This window comes from Rhipicephalus microplus, chromosome 7 (genome assembly GCF_043290135.1).
Source record: "Rhipicephalus microplus isolate Deutch F79 chromosome 7, USDA_Rmic, whole genome shotgun sequence".
Lineage (NCBI taxonomy): Eukaryota > Metazoa > Arthropoda > Arachnida > Ixodida > Ixodidae > Rhipicephalus > Rhipicephalus microplus.
In genome coordinates this window covers 67,448,701-67,474,593 of record NC_134706.1, presented here as the reverse complement: position 1 = coordinate 67,474,593, position 25,893 = coordinate 67,448,701, and the positions used below count along the sequence as shown (strand labels likewise).

At 44.5% G+C, this 25,893-nt stretch overlaps 1 protein-coding gene across 1 annotated transcript in view; it reads right to left on the bottom strand.

Moving 5' to 3' along the window:
• Window positions 1-5,476: 5,476 nt before the first annotated feature.
• LOC119185990 (uncharacterized) overlaps window positions 5,477-25,893 on the bottom strand; it is a 33,889-nt gene continuing 13,472 nt past the window's right edge. The window contains exons 3-8 of the mRNA XM_075869235.1: window positions 20,735-20,842; window positions 17,626-17,649; window positions 13,856-13,966; window positions 11,659-11,712; window positions 11,330-11,353; window positions 5,477-5,610 (exon numbers count right to left, since the gene is read on the bottom strand). Of these exons, the coding sequence (XP_075725350.1) occupies window positions 5,543-5,610; window positions 11,330-11,353; window positions 11,659-11,712; window positions 13,856-13,966; window positions 17,626-17,649; window positions 20,735-20,842 (389 nt within the window). The 3' untranslated portion in view covers window positions 5,477-5,542. The remainder of the gene's footprint in view (window positions 5,611-11,329; window positions 11,354-11,658; window positions 11,713-13,855; window positions 13,967-17,625; window positions 17,650-20,734; window positions 20,843-25,893) is intronic.

The following is a 25,893-nucleotide window of genomic DNA, read 5'->3' as shown; positions in this document are numbered from 1 at the left end:
GACACCAAGAATGCATCTCCAGAGGCTGCACTCGCAACGTTGAAGTGCATTTCGTTCCTTTCAGCTGTGTTAGAAATTTTGGTAGCTGTGTCACATCCAAACTACTTTGCGGAAGAAAAATAGGGAAATGGGGGCGTGCTGCTCATCCAGCTCCGGCCGTGCAACCTTTCACATTTATGAGTACAAGTCACCTTCTAAATTTTTTGTAATGCTGCACTTGTTGGTGGGGATACACTATGAAATTAGTAGGCACAAAAAAAACGTTTGGAGCAAGTGCATCGTCCCATTATCCTTTGCTTCATCCGTGTTTTTGTTTTGTACACCGCAAGTTTCCACAAGGTTTGCTAATTAGAGCTTGTTCATTAGCTTCACACATTCTGCACGGATTTCACAAACATTCATGGCTGTAGTGAAGTCTATCTCGTGTGTTTAAAATGATTTGTATGTCATCTGAAGGGAAGAGAGCACCAGAGAGATACGTGCCTCGAAAAAAATGATTCAAATAGTTATCTGCAAATAATGTGCACCTTTATATTCTATGTTTGTTGCTGCCTGTGTGCTAAGCTGTAAGGCGAATCATTGTTAATAAAATAAATGTGTAAGCCACAATTGATGCGCGCTCAAGGTAGATTTGCAATGACAGGTATGTATTATTTGTTTTTTCTTCTCTCTCTAACATATTTATTTTGGTGGAGGTGAAATGCCCTAAGACCCTTTTATAAATGTAATAAAGGCGAAAGTCTTAGATGCCTTATCAAACATGAAAACCGACTCTAGGCAGGGTTGACTTGAAAGCAGGTGATGCGAAAATATTATCAGTTGTGCTCAAGGTGTTTCTTCAAGGTGTTTTTTTCTAAGTGACCTTAAAGTGCCTTTAAAAGATATCAGAAGCTGTTCCTTTCTTTTCTTCCTTTTTTTGCTTAGAGCTGCCTCAGACATACTGACACCTCCAAAGGAAGAGGAGCTGAAGAAGTAAGCCTCTTTTAAGTACATCAGTTTGTCATTGAAAGGGCCCTGCAACACTTATTCAAGTAGACAACGACTGGATCCAGTAAAGAAGCTTCTTGCCTCACAAATTGTATGCCGCAAAAATATTTAGAATCTATCTAGTACAAGTGGAGCTGCAAAGATTTGTCACATGCTGCTATGGCTTTCTCTTTTCTCTTGTCCTGACAAAAGTGCTGGAAGCTAAGCAGGGAGAGATGACACCGGGAAAGAAAATACCTCACGCGGGCCTCGTTACTTCGAGTGGTTTCTTTCTCTTTTTTTTTCTTTGAACGCGCGGATTTTCATGGCGGTCACAAGCGCGCCTGTGAGCAGGTCGCAGCCCCTGTGGGCAGGTCGCAGCTTCAGTAACTGGGAGCGTGCCACGCTCAAATCAGCCAATGGCAGGATACTTTGGCCGGTGACGCAATGATTTTTGAGTATGTAGCATCATTTGTTGAGAGAAGAGAAAGCGATCTTTAGCTGACGTTTAGAATTTATTGTGAATTCCAGGCCGCGTGCTGTGCTATAAAGTTTGGCTAGCGTGTTCTCGGGAGCCTCGACTACGTATCGCCTGCGTTTTCTGACTATACTCAAGAAGTGTTAGTGGGCCCCCTTTGTGAAAGCAGTTTTGAGGGCTCATTTTCTTGTTTAACACAACCTTAATGACAGCCAGGAAATAATGAAGACAAGAATGGTATATGGAACATTAATTGTACTTTTTAGGCTGTATTGTAGTAAATGTGATATAGAATTAAAGTGGATGGAAAGACCACAGTTACCAGGCAGGGACCGTACTTGCAATTTTTGGATTACGCGTATAGTGCTGTTTTTCAATGAAATCTTCGCACAAACTTGGCTTCCATGCTTCACGTCATGGAGTTGTGCATACCCATGAATTTTCTGGAGGAGCAGTGAATCCAATAAGTCTTGTTGCTGTTGTTTGTGATGCTGAAGGATTATAAAGTGCATGCAACTAGGCAGAGCCGAGTGTTTGTTACAAGTAGGTGCGTGTTCATGTGGACCCCTTTTCTAGGTCTAGTTGCATGCATTTTATATTCATTTAGCAAGCAGTGAAGTCTTCCTAAATTTCGTTCAAGACACCGTCTTCCATTGAGCATCTGTATTGTTTGCCTTTTGCTACAGGCGGCACGAGGATTTGGCACAGTTGCCTGCCCAGGTTCGTCTCGTCACTGCTGTCACGTCTACCCAGGAGTAATCTTCGTGGTGGGCCTCTCATTTGTACAGTCCTGTTTCTCATATATACATGCTCGTTTTTTACTAACATAGCGTTTCTTGTGCTCGCTTCGCGTGTAAATCTCGTAACAAAGTAAAGTGCTCATGGATCTAAATGCCAGATCAAAACTTTGTGTACTGACCGGAATGCACAATTGCTAAACATAACTCCATGAATCTGGCCACTGAAGGTAATACTGGCTGTCATGTGAGTGTCGAAGGTAAAGTTATGCTGATATGGCGCGATGTGAATGAACTAAAGTATTTGCACTGTATCGTGTCTCAATCTGTAAACAGGTGTACGTACGACATACAATGAGATGTACGCACTGTTTGCCTTTGTGAGACTGAGTCTTTTTTAGTAGTATTAACTGGATTATCTGCGAGCTTTTCTATGGTCATCGCACATTTGTTTCAGTACATAAGCGTTGTTTACACGTCCTTTGATAAGTTCGAACACTGAGGTGTCTATTCCAGACGTTTTTTGGCATTAGATGAGAATTCGTATTGACAATAGTTGGCAGTGAGAATATCAGAAAGATGTAGTTACGTGTGATTTTATTATGCTTACAAGTGGAGCTAGTCGATTACTGCGTGTGTCATAGACAATTTTGTGCAGCTGGTTTGCTCACTCGAACCTCGATGGCGCCACAATACTCTAGACGTCTCCTTACCATGACCATCCTTCTGCCGTGCCCTTCTGCAGTACTGCTCAACAACCACTCTGCGTCATCTGCTTCGCGTCCCTGTAGAGTCTGCGCACACGCAATTAAAGTGAAGGAAACGCTATGGGAAGCCGAGCAGGCAACGCGACGCAGATGTTCATCATTCCTGCAGAAGGCCAAGAAAGAAAGACGACCACGGTAGGGAAGGTCATCATGGTGGCATAATTGGTTCCAGTTTCGTTCCGCCTCGATTTTATTATGTCGTCGTCCTGCGCTGTGTGGCCTATAAGTTCGCAAGACATGCATTTGTATGATTTATATTTACGTACCGAAGCTTCGAGAGCAATGTATTAGTCGGTATTTTGCAGTGTTTTCTAGAGTCATTCTTGAATTCTTGGAGACAAGGCTTAGCAGGCATGGTCAAATAAACACAGCTAATCTTCTTAAAACAGTACGTACCTGATGTCTTGTCCCCAGCATGAGTTGACATAGAGTCGTAGCCGATTTCATCATTTTTTGGTTGCTCTGACGACAGTGGGCGAGTAGCAAGCGCGAGTTTGGATCGAAGCGGGCGTTTGCGTCTGCACTGGTGCTGACATGTTGGCTTCTAATCCCAGCTACCAGCGCTTACGGCCACGACCGCTTCGCTGGCCCAATGCGTTCGCTTGGGCAACTGACTTGGAAAAGGCCAGTTTATGGTCACGTGATCAAACATGGCAGCGCATAGGCACTGCTGCCGATGAAAAATGAGCCTGTGCCATTGACAATCACATTACTTGTAGCTGAATTGAATGCAGAGGTGTATTCAAGATGAATATTATATACACTAAATATTTAAATGTGCTTTCCCTCTAGTGTGTCGGGTTTTCTTTGGTTAGCCATATGCGCTTAATGTTGCGTCCTCCTGCACGGGCTGCTTCATTCGCATTGAAGTAACCTGCAAAGCAGGGGCTTCCTTAGAATTATTGTTGCTTTCTCCTAGTGTCAAAGCCATGTTATGATTGGTCACACCACATGTCCTTGCACTTGGCTTGTAGAGTGTGACATAGGGAAGAAGCTTTGACTGATAAGAAGGTTTGCGGTGGGCAGTTAGCTGTGAAAAAGGTGAGGGCCGGATGACGTGGTAGACGAGTAGGAAAGTACGGGAACATTCGTCACTGTTCTCACGGCATACTGATGTATGGTGTCTCTCTATGCGGCGGGTCTCTTGTTCAGTGGGTTTTGAATTAACCTCATTGTGCTGTATTCTAAGGCCCACCTTTGGGTTAATAACTAGCACTGCATGTGCACATGAAGTGAGGAAGCCCACTGTTGCTCCGCCTTTGATTGTCTGCTGCATGTTACAAGCCGAAGACCAGTGTCATCTGTTTGCCATGCCATATTCGTCGCTTGCATGACAGTCGGGTTAACGATGTTGAAGGGCTTCACCACTATGCTTATACACTCAAGCGTCATTATAACAAGGTTGCATCCTACCGGAAAATAAGTTTGTTATATTCAAAATTTTTATAAAGGTTATTCTTAACACTACTTTTCAGTGCTTTTGTTATAACCTATATTTCGCTGTATCTGTATTCGCTATATTGAGGTTAAAGTGTACATGTTACATGCCTGCCATGTGTGCCTATTGTTCTGTGCCTGTTGCTCAGTTGTGTTGTATTTTGGTGGGAGCTTTCTCTCATTGGACTGAACAGACAATGACCATGCAAGTTGCATTTACAGTAGGCGTATAATATTGGCAAATGTGCCTTAGGCTGAGTTGGCTGTGCAGCGGGGTCTTTCATTAAATGGGACACCTGATTCAGCCGTTACGCGATGTAAAAATACCGGAACGACATGTTTTGCTTTTGTTAAAATGGTGCTCTGAGATGAATACATCCATAGAAAAGAAAAATAAATCTTGTGAAAACTTTGTCACAAATATGTTCGTTGGCCGTGAGCACTCCCACGGAGAACACTGGAAGTGAGCTTCGCCCTAAGCGGCCCATGACTTTGTGTGAAACTTGTACAGGTGGGTCTCGCCAGATGTGAAACAGAGGTGCGCATTTCATCTGCTTATCAATACCTTTGTTATAGCACTGCTACCAGGAATCCTGTACCTTTCTATTCTTTTTTATAAAGGCGTGTTTCATGCCAAACTGCATCTGTTTGGTGCGTGATCCTCTTCTAATTTAATCAAAGATGCCTGTAGCTTATCACTCTCTGTGGGCTGATGACATCCAGCTGACAATGGGCATTCGTGAAGACTCAAATATATATATATATATATATATATATATATATATATATATATATATATATATATATATATATATATATATATATATATATATATATATATATTCCCATAGTGCGCTATACCAGTTAAGTACCTCATAACCACATTGCAGTTGTGGTGGGCGAAATCAAAGAATTAAGGTAAATGCATCAGGTTTTTGAAGAGATTAATGTAAGCAGCGACACATTGCACCCTTGTTACAGTAGTGTCAGCGGTGCTGTAAAAATCTTACGACTCATTCGTAGTATTTGAAGGCTATGGCTTCAGCGACTACCAAGATGCTGTAAGACATCAAACAACTGCATTCACAGCATTCACGTTTTGAAAAAACTTTAATTATTCATGGCTGCAACCTTAATGACTGCACAAAGCCACATGACTACCGCAGCTTACGTAGAAACGAATACCATATTTTCAGGAAGTCGAAAACACTGCGATCATCTTCATCTGGAAGACGTAAAAGAACAAAAGTTTTTACATTACTGTTAATTGCAAAGCTCCTTGCGAGTTAGTTTTCTTTCTGGTTTTTTACAAGCTAATATTCGAACCAGAAACCTATCATATTGTGTAGATGTAGTTTCTTCTTAGTTATATACTGTCATCTATAATATTAGCGGCTGTGATGGCACAATAAACATTTAAATATTTTTGCATAGTGAGCACATTTTGGTTGGGCTGTAAAGCAGTCAGGTAGCATGTTTCAGTCATGGACATGTTACCAGTAAAAAGTGCCAGTGTTACAGTTACCTAAGTAAAAAAGTAGCTCTGTTACAGTTACAGTTACCGAGTTTCCAAAAGTAGCCTGTTACAGTGACAGTTACTCTGAAAAAGTGATGGTGTTACTTTTGCGCTACTGTACAAAATATGTAATAGATAACAAACAAAGTGTAGAATTTATTTATGAAAATACACGAAGGCATGCGCGGGTAGTCAAAATTGCATATGGTAAAATCTTAAATAAAGGAAACCTAAAAGATGGCTCAACACCAGCCGTGTTTGTGTACGCCTCATTTCGTTGCATCAATTTATTTGTTCAAGCACCGTTGGTGAAAATGGACTTAATTTGCAAATAAATATAATAAATGTCCTTGGACTCTAGAAGGGGAAAGCGTAGTTGATGCACTGGAACAACAGCATTATCCTAAGACGTTCATTAGCGATATGAAGAAGCGCTAGCTAAGAGGAATTGGGAACGTGTCATGATTGAAGACAACATCTAATGTGTCTGTTTTCGATGTTCAAGGTGTATCAGACTCTGTTTGGAGGCCTCTACGTCCGCTGGGTGCAAAAACATGTGTTCATGAAACTACAAGCATGATGTGGGAATTGCAATGCGACTTAACATCGACGGAATTGGCAAGAAAGGATCGACAAATGAAATATTGCTAAAGCAACTCATGCTACGCATTCTAGGACAGAGTTTGCTGAGCACTGCTGGACAACTGGACATAGTTTTGACCTAAGCACTGCGATGATGCTGGCGCGTGAATAGGGGGAAGAGGAGAAAAGTGCGAGTTGTAGTTAACCTTTTACAATCAGTTCCAAAGAGGCTTTAAAGAATTATTCGCTATTTGAGAATATGTTAAGAATTATTCGCTAGTTTAAATAAATATTCGCTAGTATTTGTGGCTCTCAACCGTATTGGGCTCTGCTGCTTTCAAGCCGCCTGTCAAGCAAGATTATCACGGACCCTCGGACGAATGAGACTAAACTTGGCGTCCTAATGATTCACCGGTACACTAAGAGCCGAGCTAGCAGCTCAAGTGACCAATCGGATATATACGTGAAAAAAAAAACGGACGCGAACTTAGCCTTTGCGACCTCCACTCTTTAGCTGCGAGAGGAGCGGTGTTGTGGAAAGGTGAAAGATGGAGAGGAAATGGTAAACTAACTGTAACGCTGTTTCCCGTTACAGTTACTACGTAAGAAAGTAACAGTGTTACATTTACAAGTTCTGCTAACCTTAAAGTACTTAGTTACAGTTACAAGTTACTGAAAATGTAACTAGTTACCAGTAACTTGTAACTAGTTACTAGTTACTGCCCAAGACTGGTGTGCTTGCTTGGCAAATGAATATATATGGCATGGTTGCATGCACATCTAAAGATATCTTCAAAGTTTTCTTTTAAGTAGCTGTGCATAGAATAGCGCTCATCAACCACAGGTGACTGTCAACCACTGCATGTTACTACAGCCTGTTTGAAACATGATGTGCACGTTTGTACAGATTTACCAAGCATGCATTTGGTGCTCGTGGAAAAGGGCCACGATATGGTCACCCAGAAATTCGTGGTTTTCAGCTAAAACTGGAAGTAGAGAACCTATTACAACCATGCAGATGTGAAAAGTGTGCCGCAAAAGAATATTTTAATGCGAAACAGGCCCTAGAAGTCATCAGCTGTGAATGACGCCTACCGCCGGCGGTTGTCGTTGTGCTATGGTGCTTGTGATGTCACGTGCAGTGAGAAGCGGTGCCAGCGTCTCCTACCACACTTTCAGCCTTCCGCCACACCTTCAAATTTTTTGCCTGATCGGAATGAACATAACTGATAGCGTATCGCTCAAATATTTTCAGCTTCAGCGTTTGTTATTCATATTCAGAGAAAATTACAGTCTCCAAATTAGACCGTTTTCTAACTCGGCACTGATTAAGATTAGTACTAACAAATCGCCATATTGCCACCTTCTATTTCTTGCTAAGCAAAGAGGCAAAGCTGCTGGTGAGGATCAGGTAACATCAGATCTGCTGAAAGATGGAGGACAGATTGTGTTAGAAAAACTAGCCACCCTGTTTACGAGGTGTCTCCTGACGGGAAGAGTACCAGAGTCTTGGAAGAACGCTAACATCATCTTAATACATAAGAAAAGAGATGACAATGACTTGAAGAATTACAGGCCGATCAGCTTGCTCTCCGTAGTATAAGAGCTATTTACAAAGGTTATTGCTAACAGAGTTAAGAAAACAATAGAGTTCAGTAAACCAAAGGAACAAGCATGATTTCGAACACGCTAATCAACAATCGACCCCATTCGTACTATTAATCAGGTAATCGAGAAATGCTCAGAATAAAACCAACCACTATACATATCCTTCATAGATTACGAGAAGGCGTTTGATTCAGTAGAAATATCAGCCGTCATGCAGACACTGCGTAATCAGGGCGTCGATGAAGTATATAAACATCCTGGAAGAAATATACAAGGGATCAACTGCTACCATAGTGTTTCATAAAGAAAGCAACAGAATACCAATCAAGAAGAGTGTAAGGCAGGGAGACACAATCTTCCCAATGCTATTTACAGCGTGCTTAAAGGAGGTTTTCAGAGGCCTAGAATGGGAACAGTTAGGGATAAGAGTCAATGGAGAATACCTTAGTAACCTGCGCTTCGCTGATGACATTGCATTGCTGAGTAACTCAGGGGACGAATTGCAACTCATGATTACGGAGTTAGACAAGGAGAGCAGAAAGGTGGGTCTTAAAATTAATCTGCAGAAAACGAAAGTAATGTACAACAACCTCGGCAAGGAGCAGCGCTTCGAGATAGGTAATAGTGCACTTGAAGTTGTAAAAGACTATGTCTACTTAGGGCAGGTAATAACCGCAGAGCCGAACCACGAGATTGAAGTAACTAGAAGAATAAGAATAGGGTGGAGCACATTCGGCAAGCACTCTCAAATTATGACAGGTAGATTGCTACTATCCCTCAAGAGGAAGGTATATAACAGCTGTATCTTGCCGGTACTTAGCCACGGAGCAGAAACCTGGAGACTTACAAAGAGGGTTCAGCTTAAATTGAGGACGACGCAGCGAGCAATGGAAAGAAAAATGGTAGGTGTAACCTTAAGAGACAAGAAGAGAGCAGAGTGGATTAGGGAACAATAGGGGGTTAAGGATATCATAGCTGAAATCAAGAAGAAGAAATGGACATGGGCAGGTCATGTAGCGCGTAGACAGGATAACCGCTGGTCATTAAGGGTAACTGACTGGATTCCCAGAGAAGGGAAGCGGGTTAGGGGGAGACAGAAGATTAGGTGGGCAGATGATATTAAGAAGTTTGCGGGTATGAATTGGCAGCAGCAAGCACAGGACCGGGTTAACTGGCGGAACATGGGAGAGGCCTTTGTCCTGCAGTGGACGTAGTCAGGCTGATGATGATCATGATGATGATGATGATGATGATTTCTTGCTAGAAAAATTGGGTTCCTTAAAAACTTGTGCAAGATTTGACACATTTACTGGTATTGCATCAAAATTCACGCATAAAGAGTTTAGCTGGTGGTTAGAGCATTACTTTCAAACTTAAATTTTAATTTCTCAAGTCAAAATATTTGTAGCAGCTCTTTGCCTGCTGCGGCAAGTGCTGTCGGACGTAGCATTTTATGGCGACCATACATCTCCCCCCCCCCCCCGAGAAACATCTTTTTTATTTATTTTGTTCATTTCTTAAGTACCTGCTTTGCCAAGAAACATTACAGTATGGAGGGTAAATTACATAAAAATAGGCTCATAACAATACATTCTTAAAGCATGGAAAAAAACGTCGTTTGAATATATATAGACAGCGTCAGGTGGCAGGGTGTTCCAGTCTCGTATAGTACGAACAAAGAAAGATTAGGGGTAAGCATCACCCTTACAAGGTAGCTCACGTACTTTAAGCTGATGATCTCGTATTTGAGAAACCTAATATTTTTTGCTTTCTGTCATACTAAGCATATTTTTCATACAATTGCCAATGACAAGCCGAACTGCTCTACTCTGCACATTTACAGGTTTATTAACAAGTTCTTCGCATAGAAGTCCCAGCAGACACACGCATAGTCTAGTGTGTTGTGGACATGCGTAAAGCACAACGGCTGTTTTGAGTTCCTGCGGCAAGCTATCGAAGTTTTATTTCAGAAAATTCGGTGCTGTTATAGCCTTGTTTATAACTTGAGTACAGTGTCTGTTCCACTTCAGATCAGCAGTGGAAAATACACCTAAACATTTATACCCTGCGACTTCTTGAAGAGTGGCATCTCATTGTGTTTGCTGTCTGTTCAATTGATTGTGTAAAAAGCTGGAGTAAAAATAAGTATGATAACGATATTCTACAGCTTAACTAAATCACTTAGTTAAATGGTGTAGCGTAACATCGCTCGGTAATGTAACCTTGTTTTTTTATCTCAAAATGGTCCAGGTTCGCGATAGAAATAATTAAGTTTCATAGTGCTTAATGGCGCTGCTAATGACATTTTAGGGGCGAAGCTCCTAAGGCGTGGGTCTGTCCGTCCCTTGTATGTATGTATGTATGTATGTATGTATGTATGTATGTATGTATGTATGTATGTATGTATGTATGTATGTATGTATGTACGAACGTACGTACGTGACCACTTATAGTTCCACATTGACCAGCTGCTTCCACTACGCCCTATCACCGACCCATCACTTCAACGACCATGAAGCAAATACTGTTGAAAAGTAGCCAATATGAAATCCAAGATGGTCGTGTATTTGTATCCAGATGCACGTTAAAGAACCACAGATTCTCTCACAGTGAACATTCCTTGTTTGTACGTGACCACCTTTAGTTCCACCTTTGCAAACTGTCCACTACTTCGTCCTTGCAAACACTCCACTATTCCCTATCGCCAATCCATCACCTCATTGACCATTAAATCGTTATAATGAAAAGGGAACGGAAGCAACATATAGCTACCACTTATGAACTGCAGATTTTCTTGTATAAATATATACAGTATTTGTATAAATAACCCACCAGCGCTTCACCCTACTCATCATCATTCACTCTGTGGATATGCAGTGATATTTTTTGCTTGATAGCTATATATTATTTGTAGGCACACGGAGTACCAAGGCGTATTTACGACATATTTACATTATGCCCAAGCGTAAGCCAAGACGAAGAAGAGAGCGCGCCCCACACCCAAAATCAAAGGCTTCCTTGGTGTTCGTCTTGCTTCTTCAGCGTGGAATCGTATAATATTATGTCAATATGCTGCCTATGACCTTGTTTCAATCATGGTGTTTTCTATGCAATGCTTAAATAAAAGAAAGTAGTGCTCACAAACTGTGTTGTCTGTGCAGTGTTGGAAATGTACTTTCATGCTCATCTATGTGGCTTTTAAACTTAAAAACAGGTAAACATAAACGATATAGCTCACCCATTTCTGACCTCTCATTTCTTTCTGCATGTGCAAACAGAAAGAGTTCATCATTAGTACATAAAACAAAGTTCGATTTAATCATAAGCTTAAAACACGAATACAAAAACACTGGCTGTAGTGGTGTAATGGCTAAGGTGTCTCGCTGCTAAGTTGAGGACGCCAGTTGGATTTCTGCATACGATTGGAGCAAAATGAAGAAGAAAAAATGTCGACGTTCTTATATTGGGGTGCACATTAAAGGACCTTAGATGTTGATTATTAATCTATTGCTCTCAACTATGAAATCTCAACTGCGCAGTATATTATGACTATGTACCGCAACTTACGCTTAAATGAATTCCATACTTTGAGGAAGTCGAAAACACTGCGAGCATCTTCATCTGAAAGACGTAAAAGAATATTACACAAGTTGTTTAGATTACTGTTTGTTTTTAAGCTACTCGTAAAGAACTTATGTTGTATTTTTATAGTCATAATCAGTAAGCTAGCATGTTGTGTGCATTTAGTTTTTTCCCAATCACATACTGCCACCTGTAATATTATTACTTGTGATGGTACAATAAATATTTAAATATTTTCCTAGTCAGCATGCATTTGGTGTCCAATGTTGTCAGGTAATGTGCTTGTATGTCAGCTGAATATATGCAGCATGATGGTTTACTGCACATCTGAAGATATTTTAAAATTGCATTAACAAGAACTTCATATTTCTCGTGAGAAGGACAAAGTGTGATTGCTTCCCGTTGTGACGGCAGTCGCAGAAAGTGGTTGACCTGTACATGAAGGGAACAAAATCCCTTAAAGGGGCCCTGCAACACTTTTTTAGCATGGTCAGAAAACGCTGCCGTTCGGTAGTAGACGCTCTTGAAAACTTGCGAGCCAAATGTTATAGCGCAGCACGCGGCCTGAAATTCACAATAAAGTATCAAAGCTAAAAATTGCTTTCTCTTTCCTCAACAAATGACAGAAGACACTCAGAAACCACATGTGTTTCTAATCCATATATCAGCCATTGGCTGATTTGAACCTGGTGCGCTCGGCCGTTACTGATATTTCCACGGGAGGCCTTCACTTGTCCACGAGTGCGTGCACGATCACACTGAAAAAGCCGTGTATTCGAAGAAAAAAAAAGAAGTGCTCGAGGTCACTAGGCGCTCATGACCATTTTTGTTTGTCCCTCCCACCCTCCCAGCTTAGCTTCCAGAGCTTGTGTCGGGACGAGAGAAGAGAGAATGCAATTGCAGCATGTGACAAATTCTTGTAACTCCGCTCGTACTGAATGGATTCTTAAGCTTTTTGTGGCGTTGAATTTGTGAGGCAATAAGCTCTTCAAGTGAGTTAATTCTATGGTTACTCATAAAAGTGTTTCAGGGCCCCTTTAACCAGCTGCGCGTGGAATCGTACTCAACTCCAGATGATTGTCACGCACCACAGGTTTCTTCAGCCAGCTTGAAACATGACTTACACATTTGTGCGCGGTTCCCGAGTTTGGCACACGGCTGATTTCATGGTCCTCTATATTGCTGCCGTGTGATCACCTTGGCGAAGGCTCTACGATCTTAGACAGGCGATTCGATGTAACAGCTTGAAGGAACTTATGCGTACCCCTCTGTAGTGGTGTTGTGGTCATGGAGCTCCACTGCTCAACCGATGGTAACGGGATCAAATCTTAGCAGTGGCGGCAGCGTAATGATGGCGGCAAAATGCCAACTGTGTGCGTGCTTAGATTTAAAAAACCCAGAGTGGCCGGAAAATTCCGTAGCCCTTCACTGCGGCGTCTCTCAAAACTATATCGTAGTTTTGTGGTGTAAAACCCCAAAAATTATTTGAGAGCCATTCTAAAGCATCAATTTTTGTCTGGTCAGAATTAGATATACAGTAGAGTCTTAATAAATGGAAATCTGTTAAACGGAGCTACAGCTTAAATGGGACAATTGCCTCTGATATGTTTTACTTTGGCCTGCTAATCTGCGCTCAAGTTTATCTCTCAGTAAACGAAATTCCTGTCAAACTGAACATACTTTTCCCAGTACCTTTATGTTCCATTTACTATAGCGGACAGCACATTGTCGAGGGTTTCCAGCCTGAGAGGTCATTATTCATATTCAAGCACAGAACTTGACTGTATTCTGAGTGATAATTTTCAGACTTAACACCAATTAAGGTAACGGTTCAAAAATGCAAAACTCAACATACTATCACCGTCTATATATCGCAATAGTTTGCCGACTGCATTGGCAGAACGTTATGTAAATTTGACACATGTACAGAAAGTTCATCATGATTCACGTGTAAAGAGTTTAATCAAAGCTGCCGCTCTAAGCAGTGCTTCTCAAGTCTTATATTTTCTGGTGAAATATTTGTGGCAGCATCTTGCCTCTTGCAGTGTTACAGTAAGCATCATCTTATTACGCATTTTTCGTGGACCACGCGTTTCGTTCTCTAATAAACATACAGTTGGGTTTATAGTCTTGTCCGCCGAGTGTACGTTCATTAAGAGCACCATTCTTTAGCTGTACTCACCCTCTTCGTACACGCAGTCGCATTCATTGTGACTGTTGCATCTGGCTTGCAGAAGTACTTTATGAGGACCTTTATGTTTGCACTCATTCAAACACGCTTTGTAGTTGCATTCTGTGATTCGCAAACAAAAACACATTGAAACGCAGGTTTACCATTGGGCATTGCTGAGCAGCGTACTAATTTACGAGTAGCGCGTGAATTTGAGCTTGCTGGTACACAGTCATAGCAAAAAAACTGAGTGAAAAAATACAGGGAATAGACAGAAGAGACCAGCACTCTGGCCAGTCTTTTCCTAGAGGTATTTAATCATACTAGTCGCGAAACTCCCCATAGGCTCGCTTCATGTTTCGAAATCTGAACACGTCATTGTCACCGCCCCCCCAGCCACCTGTTGATCTGCTCGCCAACTCTTAAACGCATTATTTGTATTTTGTATTGTTAATCCCAGGTGGCGTGACAGTCGGCTAACATCCGAAAAATCGAGCCGACTGCGTGTTTAGATTTCGGAACGCCATTTCGCAACTGGTATGATTAAAAAACTCTGGTTTCTTCCTAGTTGTATATTACGAGTTCTCATGAAAAACAGGATAAGAGGCGGTTCTAATGTTGTTTGCTCGTAATTTGTTGTATCGTCCATATTTGCTACACAAAGAGGCACGAAACTTTTGTGTTCACGATAATTTGCAGGAAGTTTAATCTAGAAAGCGTGTGTATTGTGAGAATGTATGAAAAACCTTTTAGTCGTAGTATTTTTTTCTGTTATGCTGAAAACTTTGTCGAATGAATATTTGCTGATGATCTCAGGTACAGGTAAAAGTAAAAATAAATTCAAGATCACTGTATAGTGGACGCACGTGAATTTTATAAGGCAAAAAAGAACGACTGTAGTACTCGCTGCGGTATGCGAATGTATTGCCTTTTATTACAAGACTAAAGAAAAATGATTGTTCACTAACTTGTTCGTATCCCCATGAATAAGCATAGTTTTTGCTGTAAATCTCAAAATTACACAGCCTTGCAGTGGAAATTACGAAGTTTCATAGTGCTTAAAGGTGCTGGCATTAACTTTTTTGCTCAAAAAACTATCTATTTTCTGAATATGCATCTCCCGCTTCCCACGGGCCCTGTGACCCCTCACTCTGATTACTCTGGCAGCGACAACACTAACTTAGACGCCGACTTCTCCATTGAAGATGTGCGCCGAGCTCTCCATGAGCTCAATGGCCGCTCAGCCCCTGGCCCTGATGGCATCACCAACAAGGTCCTACGCAACCTGGACGATTCCTCCGTCACTTACCTCACTGACACTATCAACAAGATATAAAAGATATTGAAAAAGGGTGAGATACCCGATGCTTGGAAACTAGCTCACACGGTTCTCATACCCAAACCGGGATAGGCACCGAGCCTAGATAACCTACGCCCCATATCTCTCACGTCGTGCGTGGGCAAACTGGCTGAGCACGTCGTCCTCAACAGGGTTGGTCGATACGTCGAAGATAATGACTGCATCCCGCACCACATGATTGGCTTCCGACCAGTGTTATCTACTCAAGACGCCATGTTACTCCTAAAGCATCAAATTCTAGATGGCGGAAACACTCGGGACACTCGTGCAATACTCGGTGTCGATTTATAAAAGGCCTTCGATACAATAACGCACTCATCAATCTTGAAAGCGATCGCAGCCCTCGGCCTACGTCATCGATTTTACTACTTTATCCGCTCTTTTCTCACTCGACGCAGAGCCGTCCTCCGCGTAGGACACCTACTGTCGGAAGAAGTGGAGCTCGGACAGCGGGGCACTCCTCAGGAATCCGTCCTCTCACCCACGCTCTTCAACCTCGTGATGATCGGGCTTCCCGAACGACTTTCAAAAATCGACGGGCTGAATCACATTATCTATGCGAAAGATGTAACCATATGGTGCTCCACAGGGTCGGATGGCTTCATTGAGTCCGCCCTGCAAGAGGCTATCGACACCACCGAGGCTTACCTCGGCCACACCGGTCTCAGGTGCTCACCTGCGAAGTCGGAGCTGTTGATATATTTGCCCAAACGCCGGGGTGCCGAGCCCAAAGGGTGGAAACCTTCGGCGGAATGCAATATAACCCTCCACACCAGAGATGGTCGTACTATACCCAGGATAGACACCATCAAGGTCCTCGGCATGATCATCGAGTCCCGCGGAACCAACACCCAAACAGTACACAAGCTCAGGACTAAGAGTGAGAATGCCATACGACTCGTTCGTAGAGTAGCCAACAGGCACCATGACCTCAAAGAAGACAACCTGCTGCGTCTCGTACACGTGTTTGTTCTGTGCCATTTTACCTACGTTGCCGCTATACACAAGTGGCTACGTGCTGAGCGCGAGCAAGTCAATGCGCGTATTCGCAAGGTAGTCAAACGAGCCCTTGGCCTCCCTATCACCACTCCAACGTACAAACTCCTCGAGCTTGGCGTACATAACACGCTAGAAGAGATCGCCGAAGCTCAGGAACGTGTGCAATTGACCCGACTCACTACCACCAAGGCGGGCCGCCATATTCTGCGCGAGCTTGGCTTCTTCTCCTCGAGGGCCAGGGACCCCCCCGATTTGACTCTAATTTCCCGTGATATCCGCGACCTTATCACGATCGCTCCCATACCACGAAATGTACACCCCGAATACAACAGAAGCAGGCACCTTGCGTGGGCGACCGCCATTCTCAAGCGCATAGACATGGAAGCGGACAACGTTTCGTTCGTGGACGCCGCTGCCTATCGCAACAACCAAGCCTTCGCCGCGGTCGTGGTATCATCCGCGCAGCAGACTTTTAACTCAGCCACAATCCTCACCCGAAAACCCGAAGTAGCGGAGCAAGTAGCTATAGCTATAGCTATGCTCGACAGCAAACGGGAATTCATCTACAGCGACTCCAGGCCGGCCATGAAAGCCTTCGAACGCGGAGTCATCTCCGACCAGGCGTTACGTATCCTGCGCAATGCGGACCCGAGTGCCCTGAAGCACCACACTGTCATCTGGTTCCCCGCCCATCTCAGCCAGGTGCCGGGTGCCCTATCCAACCTCAACGAGATCGCACATGATGCAGCGCGCGCACTTACCGACCGCACTGCCACAGGGCAACCTCATCTTGCTGGGTTGGATACCAATCGGGATGCACCAATTACGTACAATGAAATTACAAAGCACTTTTACTTTGAACGCCGCATTTTTCCACCCCCACATCCAAAACTTTACCGACCGTAGGCATTAACCCTACGCCTATTACAGGCACACACGTACCCAATCCTTGCCATGCTTCACGTTTATTATCCCGATGCATACCCCAGCCACACATGCCCATCATGTGGACACACAGCGACACTCGAACACATGCTCTGGGAGTGTAGAACAACTCCTCCCGACTCTACCTCCAGCGAGTAAGTGGGAGAGGTCCCTCAGGAGCTCACTTCTCGCCGACCAGCAATGGGCCGTCCAGCAGGCCCACGAAGCGGCCGCCAGGTACTCCCTGTCGGTCCCTACGTGGGAGACGCCCGCTACGCGCTAAGCGCGTCCTGCAGGACTGAAATAAAGTTTTTTCATTCCATTCCATTCTGAATATTCTGGTAATAACCTTGGCTCATTCACGACTTTTTTTCTGTGCAATGTTTACATGAGTAAAAGCCGTGCTTCCTAACTGTATCGTTTGAGCAATATTGTGAATGTAGCAGCATGTTCACCCGTCCAGCTTGAATACAAAAAAGGCGAAAATAATATAGCTCACCCATTTCGGACCTCTTCATGCTTTCTGCTTGCATAAAGAGAAATAGTTTATTATGAGCATACGAAACAAAAAAGTTTAGTCGTGAGCATATTAAACAAATATAGAAACACCTGCCATGGTAGTTAAATCACAAAGGTGTAACAGGCCGATTAGCTTGCTCTCTGTAGTATACAAGCTATTTAGAAAAGTAATTGCTAACAGAGTAAAGAAAACATTAGAATTCAATCAACCAAAAGAACAAGCAGGATTTCGAACAGGCTACTCAACATTCGACCACATTCATACTATCTATCAGGTAATAGAGAAATGCTCAGAATATAAGCAACCACTATACATAGCCTTCATAGATTAAGAGAAGGCATTTGATTCAGTAGAAATATCAGCCGTCATGCAGACACAGCGGAATCAGGGTGCCGATGAAGTATATATAAACATCCTGGAAGAAATCTACAGGGGATCAACTGCTACTATAGTGCTTCATAAAGAAAGCAACAGAATACCAATCAAGAACGGTGTTAGGCAGGGGGACGCAATCTCCCCAATGCTATTTACCGCGTGCTTACAGGAGGTTTTCAGAAGCCTAGAAAGGGAACAGTTAGGGATAAGAGTTAATGTAGAGTACCTTAGTAACCTGCGCTTCGCCGATGACATTGCATTGCTGAGTAACTCAGGGGACAAATTGCAACTCATGATTACGGAGTTAGACAAGGAGAGCAGAAAGGTAGGTCATAAAATGAATCTGCAGAAAACGAAAATAATGTACAAACCCCTCGGAAAAGAGCAGTGCTTCGAGATAGGTAATAGTGCACTTCAAGTTGTAAAAGACTGTCTACTTAGGGCAGGTAATAACCGCGGAGCCGAACCACGAGATTGAAGGAACTAGAAGAATAAGAATGGGCTGGAGCACATTTGGCAAGCACTCTCAAATTATGACAGGTAGATTGCCACTTTCTCTCAAGAGAAAGGTATATAACAGCTGTATTTTGCCGGTAGTTAGCTACGGAGCAGAACCCTGGAAACTTACAAAGAGGGTTCAGCTTAAATTGAGGACGACGCAGCGAGCAATGGAAAGAGAAATGGTAGGTGTAACCTTAAGAGACAAGAAGAGAGCAGAGTGGATTAGGGAACAAACGGGGGTTAAGGATATCATAGCTGACATCAAGAAGAAGAAATGGACATGGGCTGGGCATGTAGCGCGTATACAGGATAACCGCTGGTCGTTAAGCGTAACTGAATGAATTCCCAGAGAAGGAAAGCGGGTTAGGGGGAGACAGAAGTTTAGGTGGGCAGATGAGATTAAGAAGTTTGCGGGAATAAATTGGTAGCAGCAAGCACAGGACCAGGTCAACTGGCGGAACATGGGAGGGGCCTTTGTTCTGCAGTGGACGTAGTCAGGCTGATGATGATGATGATGACGATGGTGATGATAATGATGATGATGCAGATTCAATTTTTGGTCACTCGTTCAATTGGAGTTCGATGAAAAAATGCCCACGTACTAGGATATATGTGCATTTTGAAAAACGCCAAATGGAAAGGACTAATCTATTGTCGTCAAATATGGAGTGCCTAACGATCCTGTCAGGGTTCTGGCACGTGAAACCATTTATTTTGAAACATTCGAAACACTGGAAGTGGTTAGAGGAAGATTAATAATTGAAAACTACAGACATAAAGATACTGAGCAGTCATTTAATAATAACCGAGCGCTGCAAAAAGAGGTTTTCGCACCTTATAATTAACAAAGTACATATGAGGAGTCAGAGATAATTGAGTACATCTGGGCAGTCCCACTGTCGTCCAATGAATTCAACGATTTATCAGCTAAAAGCTGGAAATTGCTATGAATAAATGTCCGAAATCATGCTAAGATTGCGCATTACATCTTAGACAAAGACAGTAAGCTTTTATTGTTTACACACTCGCACCTAATGACAAAAGTGTTTATTGCTGGCAATTGTCTGGATGTGTACTATGCTTTATACGATGTACAGACACCAGACCTTTTCTCAGGAAGAAAACAGATTGATTCTTTTGGTAATGTCGGTGTTAAAAACAACATTATAATAATTTTTTTCGGAGTCACGCACACGTCACAAAAGTGCACGTTTTCGTGATTTTTCGCCATTGAGACATAAGTGCAAGTTTTTTTTATTACATGAGAAATGGCGCTTTTTGTTGAATAGTTGTCCCTCCAATAAACATATGCTATCATGCTGTTACTGTCACGTAAAAAATGATTTCAACTACTGACAAGATTTTGTAAAATTCACTATTGGTAATAATAATACTAAATTACCCGAATGGCACAACTTTTTTGATGTGCATTTTGTGTTTGATTTCCAAGACTTATTGTTTTCCACAGTTTTTTTGCAATATACAGATGTTCAAAATACCGATTACACTGTATAAATATGTTCTTTATAGGATTGCAGATGCTGAACAACAAAATATATTTAGGAAAGAAATGTTTAGCTACACATCAAAGTGTTGGGTCTGTAACCACTGCGCAAATCGCTACGAGACACTCCTGAAACAGAGCCACGTTTCCCTGTGAGGAAATAACCGGGCTGATTCCGAAATGTCAGCGTTAAATGTGTTTCACGTTACTTTGCGATTAAATTTTTTTCTTCGTTCACGTTCCCGAATGTTTACCGCCATGCAAAACAAAACAAACTGTAGGTTGTGTTTCCGTTTGTATGCAGCTGCTAAACTGCGAAACTTTTTGCCGCACATTATATGACTTGCATCATTCTTTTTAAAGTGAGCATGTTCACAGTGGCCTGTGTTGGTAACACTTTTACATAACACTGTTCAAGTTGTAGACACTTCACGAATTTCTTTTCGGGTAGAGCAAAGGCCGTCAGTTCTTCAAAAATAACTTTGATGTTGATTTTATGTCATCATACCCACTTAAAAACAATATATTTTGCATGTCAGCACAAGGTCTCTAGCTATAACCCCTGAGAAGTTTATGGGGTCAGATATTTATGATAAATGACAATGTTCTTGTAAATAGACAAGCGACAGTGACAAAGTCTGAAGAACCTTCATGTGTTAGGATTGGTAATTTGGAAGGTTGTCTTGTGCAGGCAGCTTAAATACGTACCTTCTGTTTTATTGCAGTAACAGTAGTTGTTTATGCACATGGAAGTTTTAAGCTTTCCATTCGGCAGTGCTTTTTTACAGTACTCACGGCATATGTCTTCTGTGCAGTCTGAAAAACCCGAAAATATGAAGGTGTAGTTTGTACCAACATTTGTGCACCATTTCACTGAATATTCTCTTTATTTAGGACCATTTAGGATTATTAACAGAGAAGTTACATGATGGCCAAGGTCAGTTAAAAAAGGGTGACCTAATGACTTTGCACCAGTGTGAACTTTGAAGTTATACGAGGAGGCATTTTCATTGTTGTCATGACTCGCCGCAAGAATTCGGTTTCTTGGCGTTTTGTTCTATTTTACAATTGATATTCATTGAAAAAATACATTTATCACAAGTGAAATTTTGATATATTATATATATATATATATATATATATATATATATATATATATATATATATATATATATATATATATATATATATATATATATATATTGTGAAGAGATTTATTAGCCGTTAAAGGCAGCGACGAGACAGCGTGATGAACCGTCCAGCGATCGGCACAGCAATGAACCGAAGCACGAGCCGAGAGAGCCGGGCGTTGGCGATGCTGCTCGCTGCAGGCACATCTTCTTCTTCACAATCGCCCCCGCTGAAAAAAGGAGCCATCCTGGCGACTTAAGAAGTTTCAGGCAAAGGCTCATGGTACGGTTTCAGTCGGGAAACATGCACGATCTCACGTGCACGCCGGCGCATGTCGTCCGATCGGGAAACTGGTTCAATTAGGAAATTAACCGGAGAGGTTTTCTCCAAAACGGTGTAAGGCCCCTCGTACCGGGGGACAAGTTTCGAGGAGAGTCCCGGTGTTTGGTATGGGATGGCAAGCCACACAAGAGACCCTGGGGCGTAGCTGGGATCCGGAAGAGAGGTGCTACGGGTTTCTTTCTGGCGTTGTTGCTCTTCCGAGGTGAACGCACGGGCGAGCTGGCGGCACTCTTCGGCTTGTCTAGCAGCATCGGAGATAGGTGGACACTCGGAAGCATCAGGACGGTAAGGAAGTATGGTATCAATTGTATGGGAAGGCTCACGTCCGTAAAGAAGAAAGAAAGGTGAGAATCCCGTGGTGGTTTGCATTGCGGTGTTATATGCGAACGTGACGCATGGGAGAACACGGTCCCAGTTGCTATGATCAGATGCCACGTACATTGAGAGCAAATCACCTAGCGTGCGGTTGAACCGTTCCGTTAGTCCGTTAGTCTGCGGGTGGTATGCTGTCGTTTTCCGATGAATGACGTGGCATTCCGAAAGCAGAGTTTCGACGACCTCGGAAAGGAAAGCGCGGCCTCTGTCACTAAGGAGCTCTCGAGGTGCACCATGTCGAAGGATAAAGCGTTGCAAAATGAAAGAGGCGACATCCTGAGCTGTAGCGCTCGGCAAAGCGGCTGTTTCGGCGTAGCGTGTCATGTGGTCAACCGCCACTATAATCCACCGATTATCGTCTGGTGTCAATGGAAGGGGACCGTAGAGATCAACGCCGACGCGATCAAATGGCTTGGCAGGGCATGGAAGTGGCTGCAATGCGCCAGTCGCACGTGGCAGTGTTGATTTACGTCGCTGGCAGTCAGGACAGCACTGCACAAATTTACGTACAAAATTGTACATGCCGCGCCAGTAATAGCGATGGCGAAGGCGTTCATATGTTTTGAACACTCCGGCGTGGCCACATTGTGGATCGTCGTGAAGGGAGGCGCATACTTGCGATCGTAAAGTGCGTGGAATGACCAGCAACCACCGGCGGCCATCGGGAGCGTAGTTGCGTCGATGAAGAAGTTGATCGCGGATGGCGAAATGGAAAGCTTGACGTCGGAGGGATCGAGATACTGGAAGGTTGGGCGTGCCAGATAAATATTCGATAAGAGAGGCGATCCACGGGTCACGACGTTGTTCGGTGGCAATCGAGTCGAGATTTAGCGATGACAAGGTCTGGAGGCAAGTGTTTCCGCACGTCTGATCTGGTGGTAAAGGTGAGCGAGACAGGGCATCAGCGTCAGAGTGTTTGCGTCCGCAGCAGTATACGACGCGAATGTCGTACTCCTGGATGCGGAGTGCCCATCGCGCAAGGCGGCCAGAAGGGTCTTTCAACGTGGAGAGCCAGCAAAGCGCGTGGTGATCAGTTACTAGATCGAACGGGCGGCCGTATAAGTACGGCCGGAACTTTGCAAGCGCCCACACCAGAGCCAAACACTCTTTTTCTGTCACGCTGTAATTAGTTTCGGCTTTCGTCAGAGTGCGGCTAGCGTAGGCTACAACGTATTCTGAATAGCCGGGCTTTCGTTGAGCGAGGACCGCGCCTAGCCCGACGCCGCTGGCGTCGGTGTGCACTTCGGTAGGAGCCGTCGGGTCGAAGTGGCGAAGAATAGGTGGGGAAGTGAGCAGACGGCGCAGAGTAGTGAAGGCAACGTCACATGCAGGGGACCAGGAGGTGAGGTTCACGTCACCGCGAAGAAGCTGGGTTAACGGTGACATGATAGATGCAAAATTTCGAACAAAGCGCCGGAAATAGGAGCATAGGCCTACAAAGCTGCGAAGTTCTTTCATGGTCGTCGGCTTGGGAAATTCTGCGACTGCTCGAAGTTTTGCTGGGTCTGGTAATACGCCGTGCTTGGACACGATGTGACCTAGGATGACGAGCTCGCGTGCAGCGAAGCGGCATTTTTTCAGGTTAAGCTGCAGACCAGCGTTGGTCAGACAGCTCAAAACGTGCCTGAGGCGAAGGACGTGCGTAGGAAAGTCGTGGGAGAAAACCACGACATCGTCGAGGTAACAGAGGCACATATTCCATTTGAGGCCACGTAGCGTATTATCCATAAGACGTTCAAACGTGGCAGGCGCGTTACAAAGCCCAAAGGGCATGACGTTAAATTCATATAGTCCGTCTGGTGTAATAAATGCCGTTTTTTGGCAATCGGCTTCTGCCATTGGGACCTGGCAGTAGCCAGACCGCAAATCTAGTGACGAGAAAAATTCCGCTCCGTGAAGGGTGTCAATGGCGTCATCAATGCGCGGCAAAGGATAGACGTCCTTGCGGGTTATCTTATTCAAATGACGATAGTCCACGCAAAATCGGATAGATCCGTCTTTCTTACGCACCAGGACGACGGGACACGCCCAGGGACTGTGGGATGGTCGAATGACGTCTCTACGAAGCATATCTTCAACTTGATCGTTGATGACGCGGCGCTCTTCAGCGGAGACACGGTATGGTCTTTGACACAGTGGCTGGTGTAGGCCGGTGTCAACATGATGTTTGACTTGTGATGTGCGGCCCAGTTGAGGTTGCGACACATCGAACGAACTCCTGAACTCATGCAGAAGATTCAGCAGGTCGGCATGTTCGGTGGGAGTGAGAGTGTCGGCGATGGCGCTGGAAAACGTATCATCGGACGACTCCCCGAGTGCCGACAGTGCTTTGGGGTGGTCGCAGTAGTCGTCCGGGACATCAAACAAAAACGAAGGGTCGAGATCCTGCACGTGGCCGAGACATTCCCCCGCAAGCAATGTGACAGGTGTGGAAAGCGGATTGCTTACGAACATGTTGCTTCTTCCGGCGGCAAGATCAATTGTTGCGAAAGGCAGCGGCAAAGCTCGACGACTTTTGAAGATATCGGAAGGCATAAAAAGAACTGTAGCGTCAGTGTAGGCGTTGCATGAAACGGGAACAAGGGCGAAATTTCCAGGCGGAATATTGGTATCTTCATGAACGAGCAACTTCGGCGGCTGATGAGAAGCGTCCAGTAATGGGACATCACACAAGGGTGAAAACTCAACTTCGGCGCGTGCGCAGTCTATGACGGCATTATGGCGGGATAGGAAGTCCCACCCGAGGATGACGTCATGCGAACAGACAGGAAGAACAATAAACTCCACGATGTAAAGAATGCCTTCTATGGAGACTCTTGCAGTGCAGGCTGCGAGAGGCGTTACTTGTTGTGCGCTTGCGGTGTGAAGCGACAGTCCCGAAAGCGGCGTCGTTATTTTGCGTAATAAACGGCAGAGATTAGCGGCAATAACAGAAACAGCGGCGCCAGTGTCGACAAGGGCGAAAGTACGATAACCTTCAACAGTTACTGCGACCACGTTAGCAGGAGAGGAGCGAGGGCTTAGACAGTTCGAAAACGGCGCAGTTCTTGCCTCTTGAACTGCGTTGCTTAGTTTTCCTGGTCAGAAGGTCTGGGCCGGCGACGCATTGGGGAGGGCGATCGCCGACGAGGAGAGGGTGCGCGCGGCGTCACGAAGTCGGGGTCGTTAGGAGGGGCATAGCGAGGGGACGAGACCGGCCCGTATTGCGCGAAGGGTTGGCTGCCGGGTTGCGACGATCGGACATAGTCGCCGAACGTCTGAGGTCGACGGCGGCAGTAGCGGGCAACGTGTCCGGGAGTAAAGCAGGCGTAGCATATCGGTCGGTTATCGCGCGTCCTCCAAGAATTGGCTACTGGTGGAGGTATAAGCAAGGTGCAGTATAAGCAGCCGGGTGTGCGGGCTGTGGGCGCGAGGTATAGGGTGGTTGCGGAAGCCTACGCACAGCGTCTGCATATGTGAACGGCGCTGCTACAGGCTGCATCACTTGCGAGCAGGCGACAGGAGGAGCCACAGGCTGCGCTGCATACGTTAGGGGCGCGGCCACAGGCTGCACGGCTGGCGGATAGGCGACAGGAGGGCCTACCAGCTGCGCGGCACTCTGGCAGTGGGCAAGGCTGGATAGAGGCGGCTCGTGGTGCGCAACAGGAACAGCTTGGGCAACCTCTTCCGAAATAGCAGTGCGAAGCGGGGCAGGTAGACGGGTGGTGGTCTCGTGAGTGAAGGGCACTAGGGAAAGTTGGCGGGCGACTTCCTCACGGACGAAGGCTCGAACTTGCTGAAGCAGCGGTGAATTGTCCGGCAGGGTGTCGAAACTGCACAGTGACTGACCACCATGCTGAGGCTGCCGAGTCAGAGTGCGTTGCTTGTTCAACTCGTCGTAGCTCTGACACAAGCTGACGACTTCGGAAACTGTGCTCGGATTCCTTGCCAAGAGCATATGAAATGCGCCGTCGTCGATGCCCTTCAGGATGTTTTTAACCTTGTCAGATTCGGGCATGGTGTCATTCACACGTCGGCAA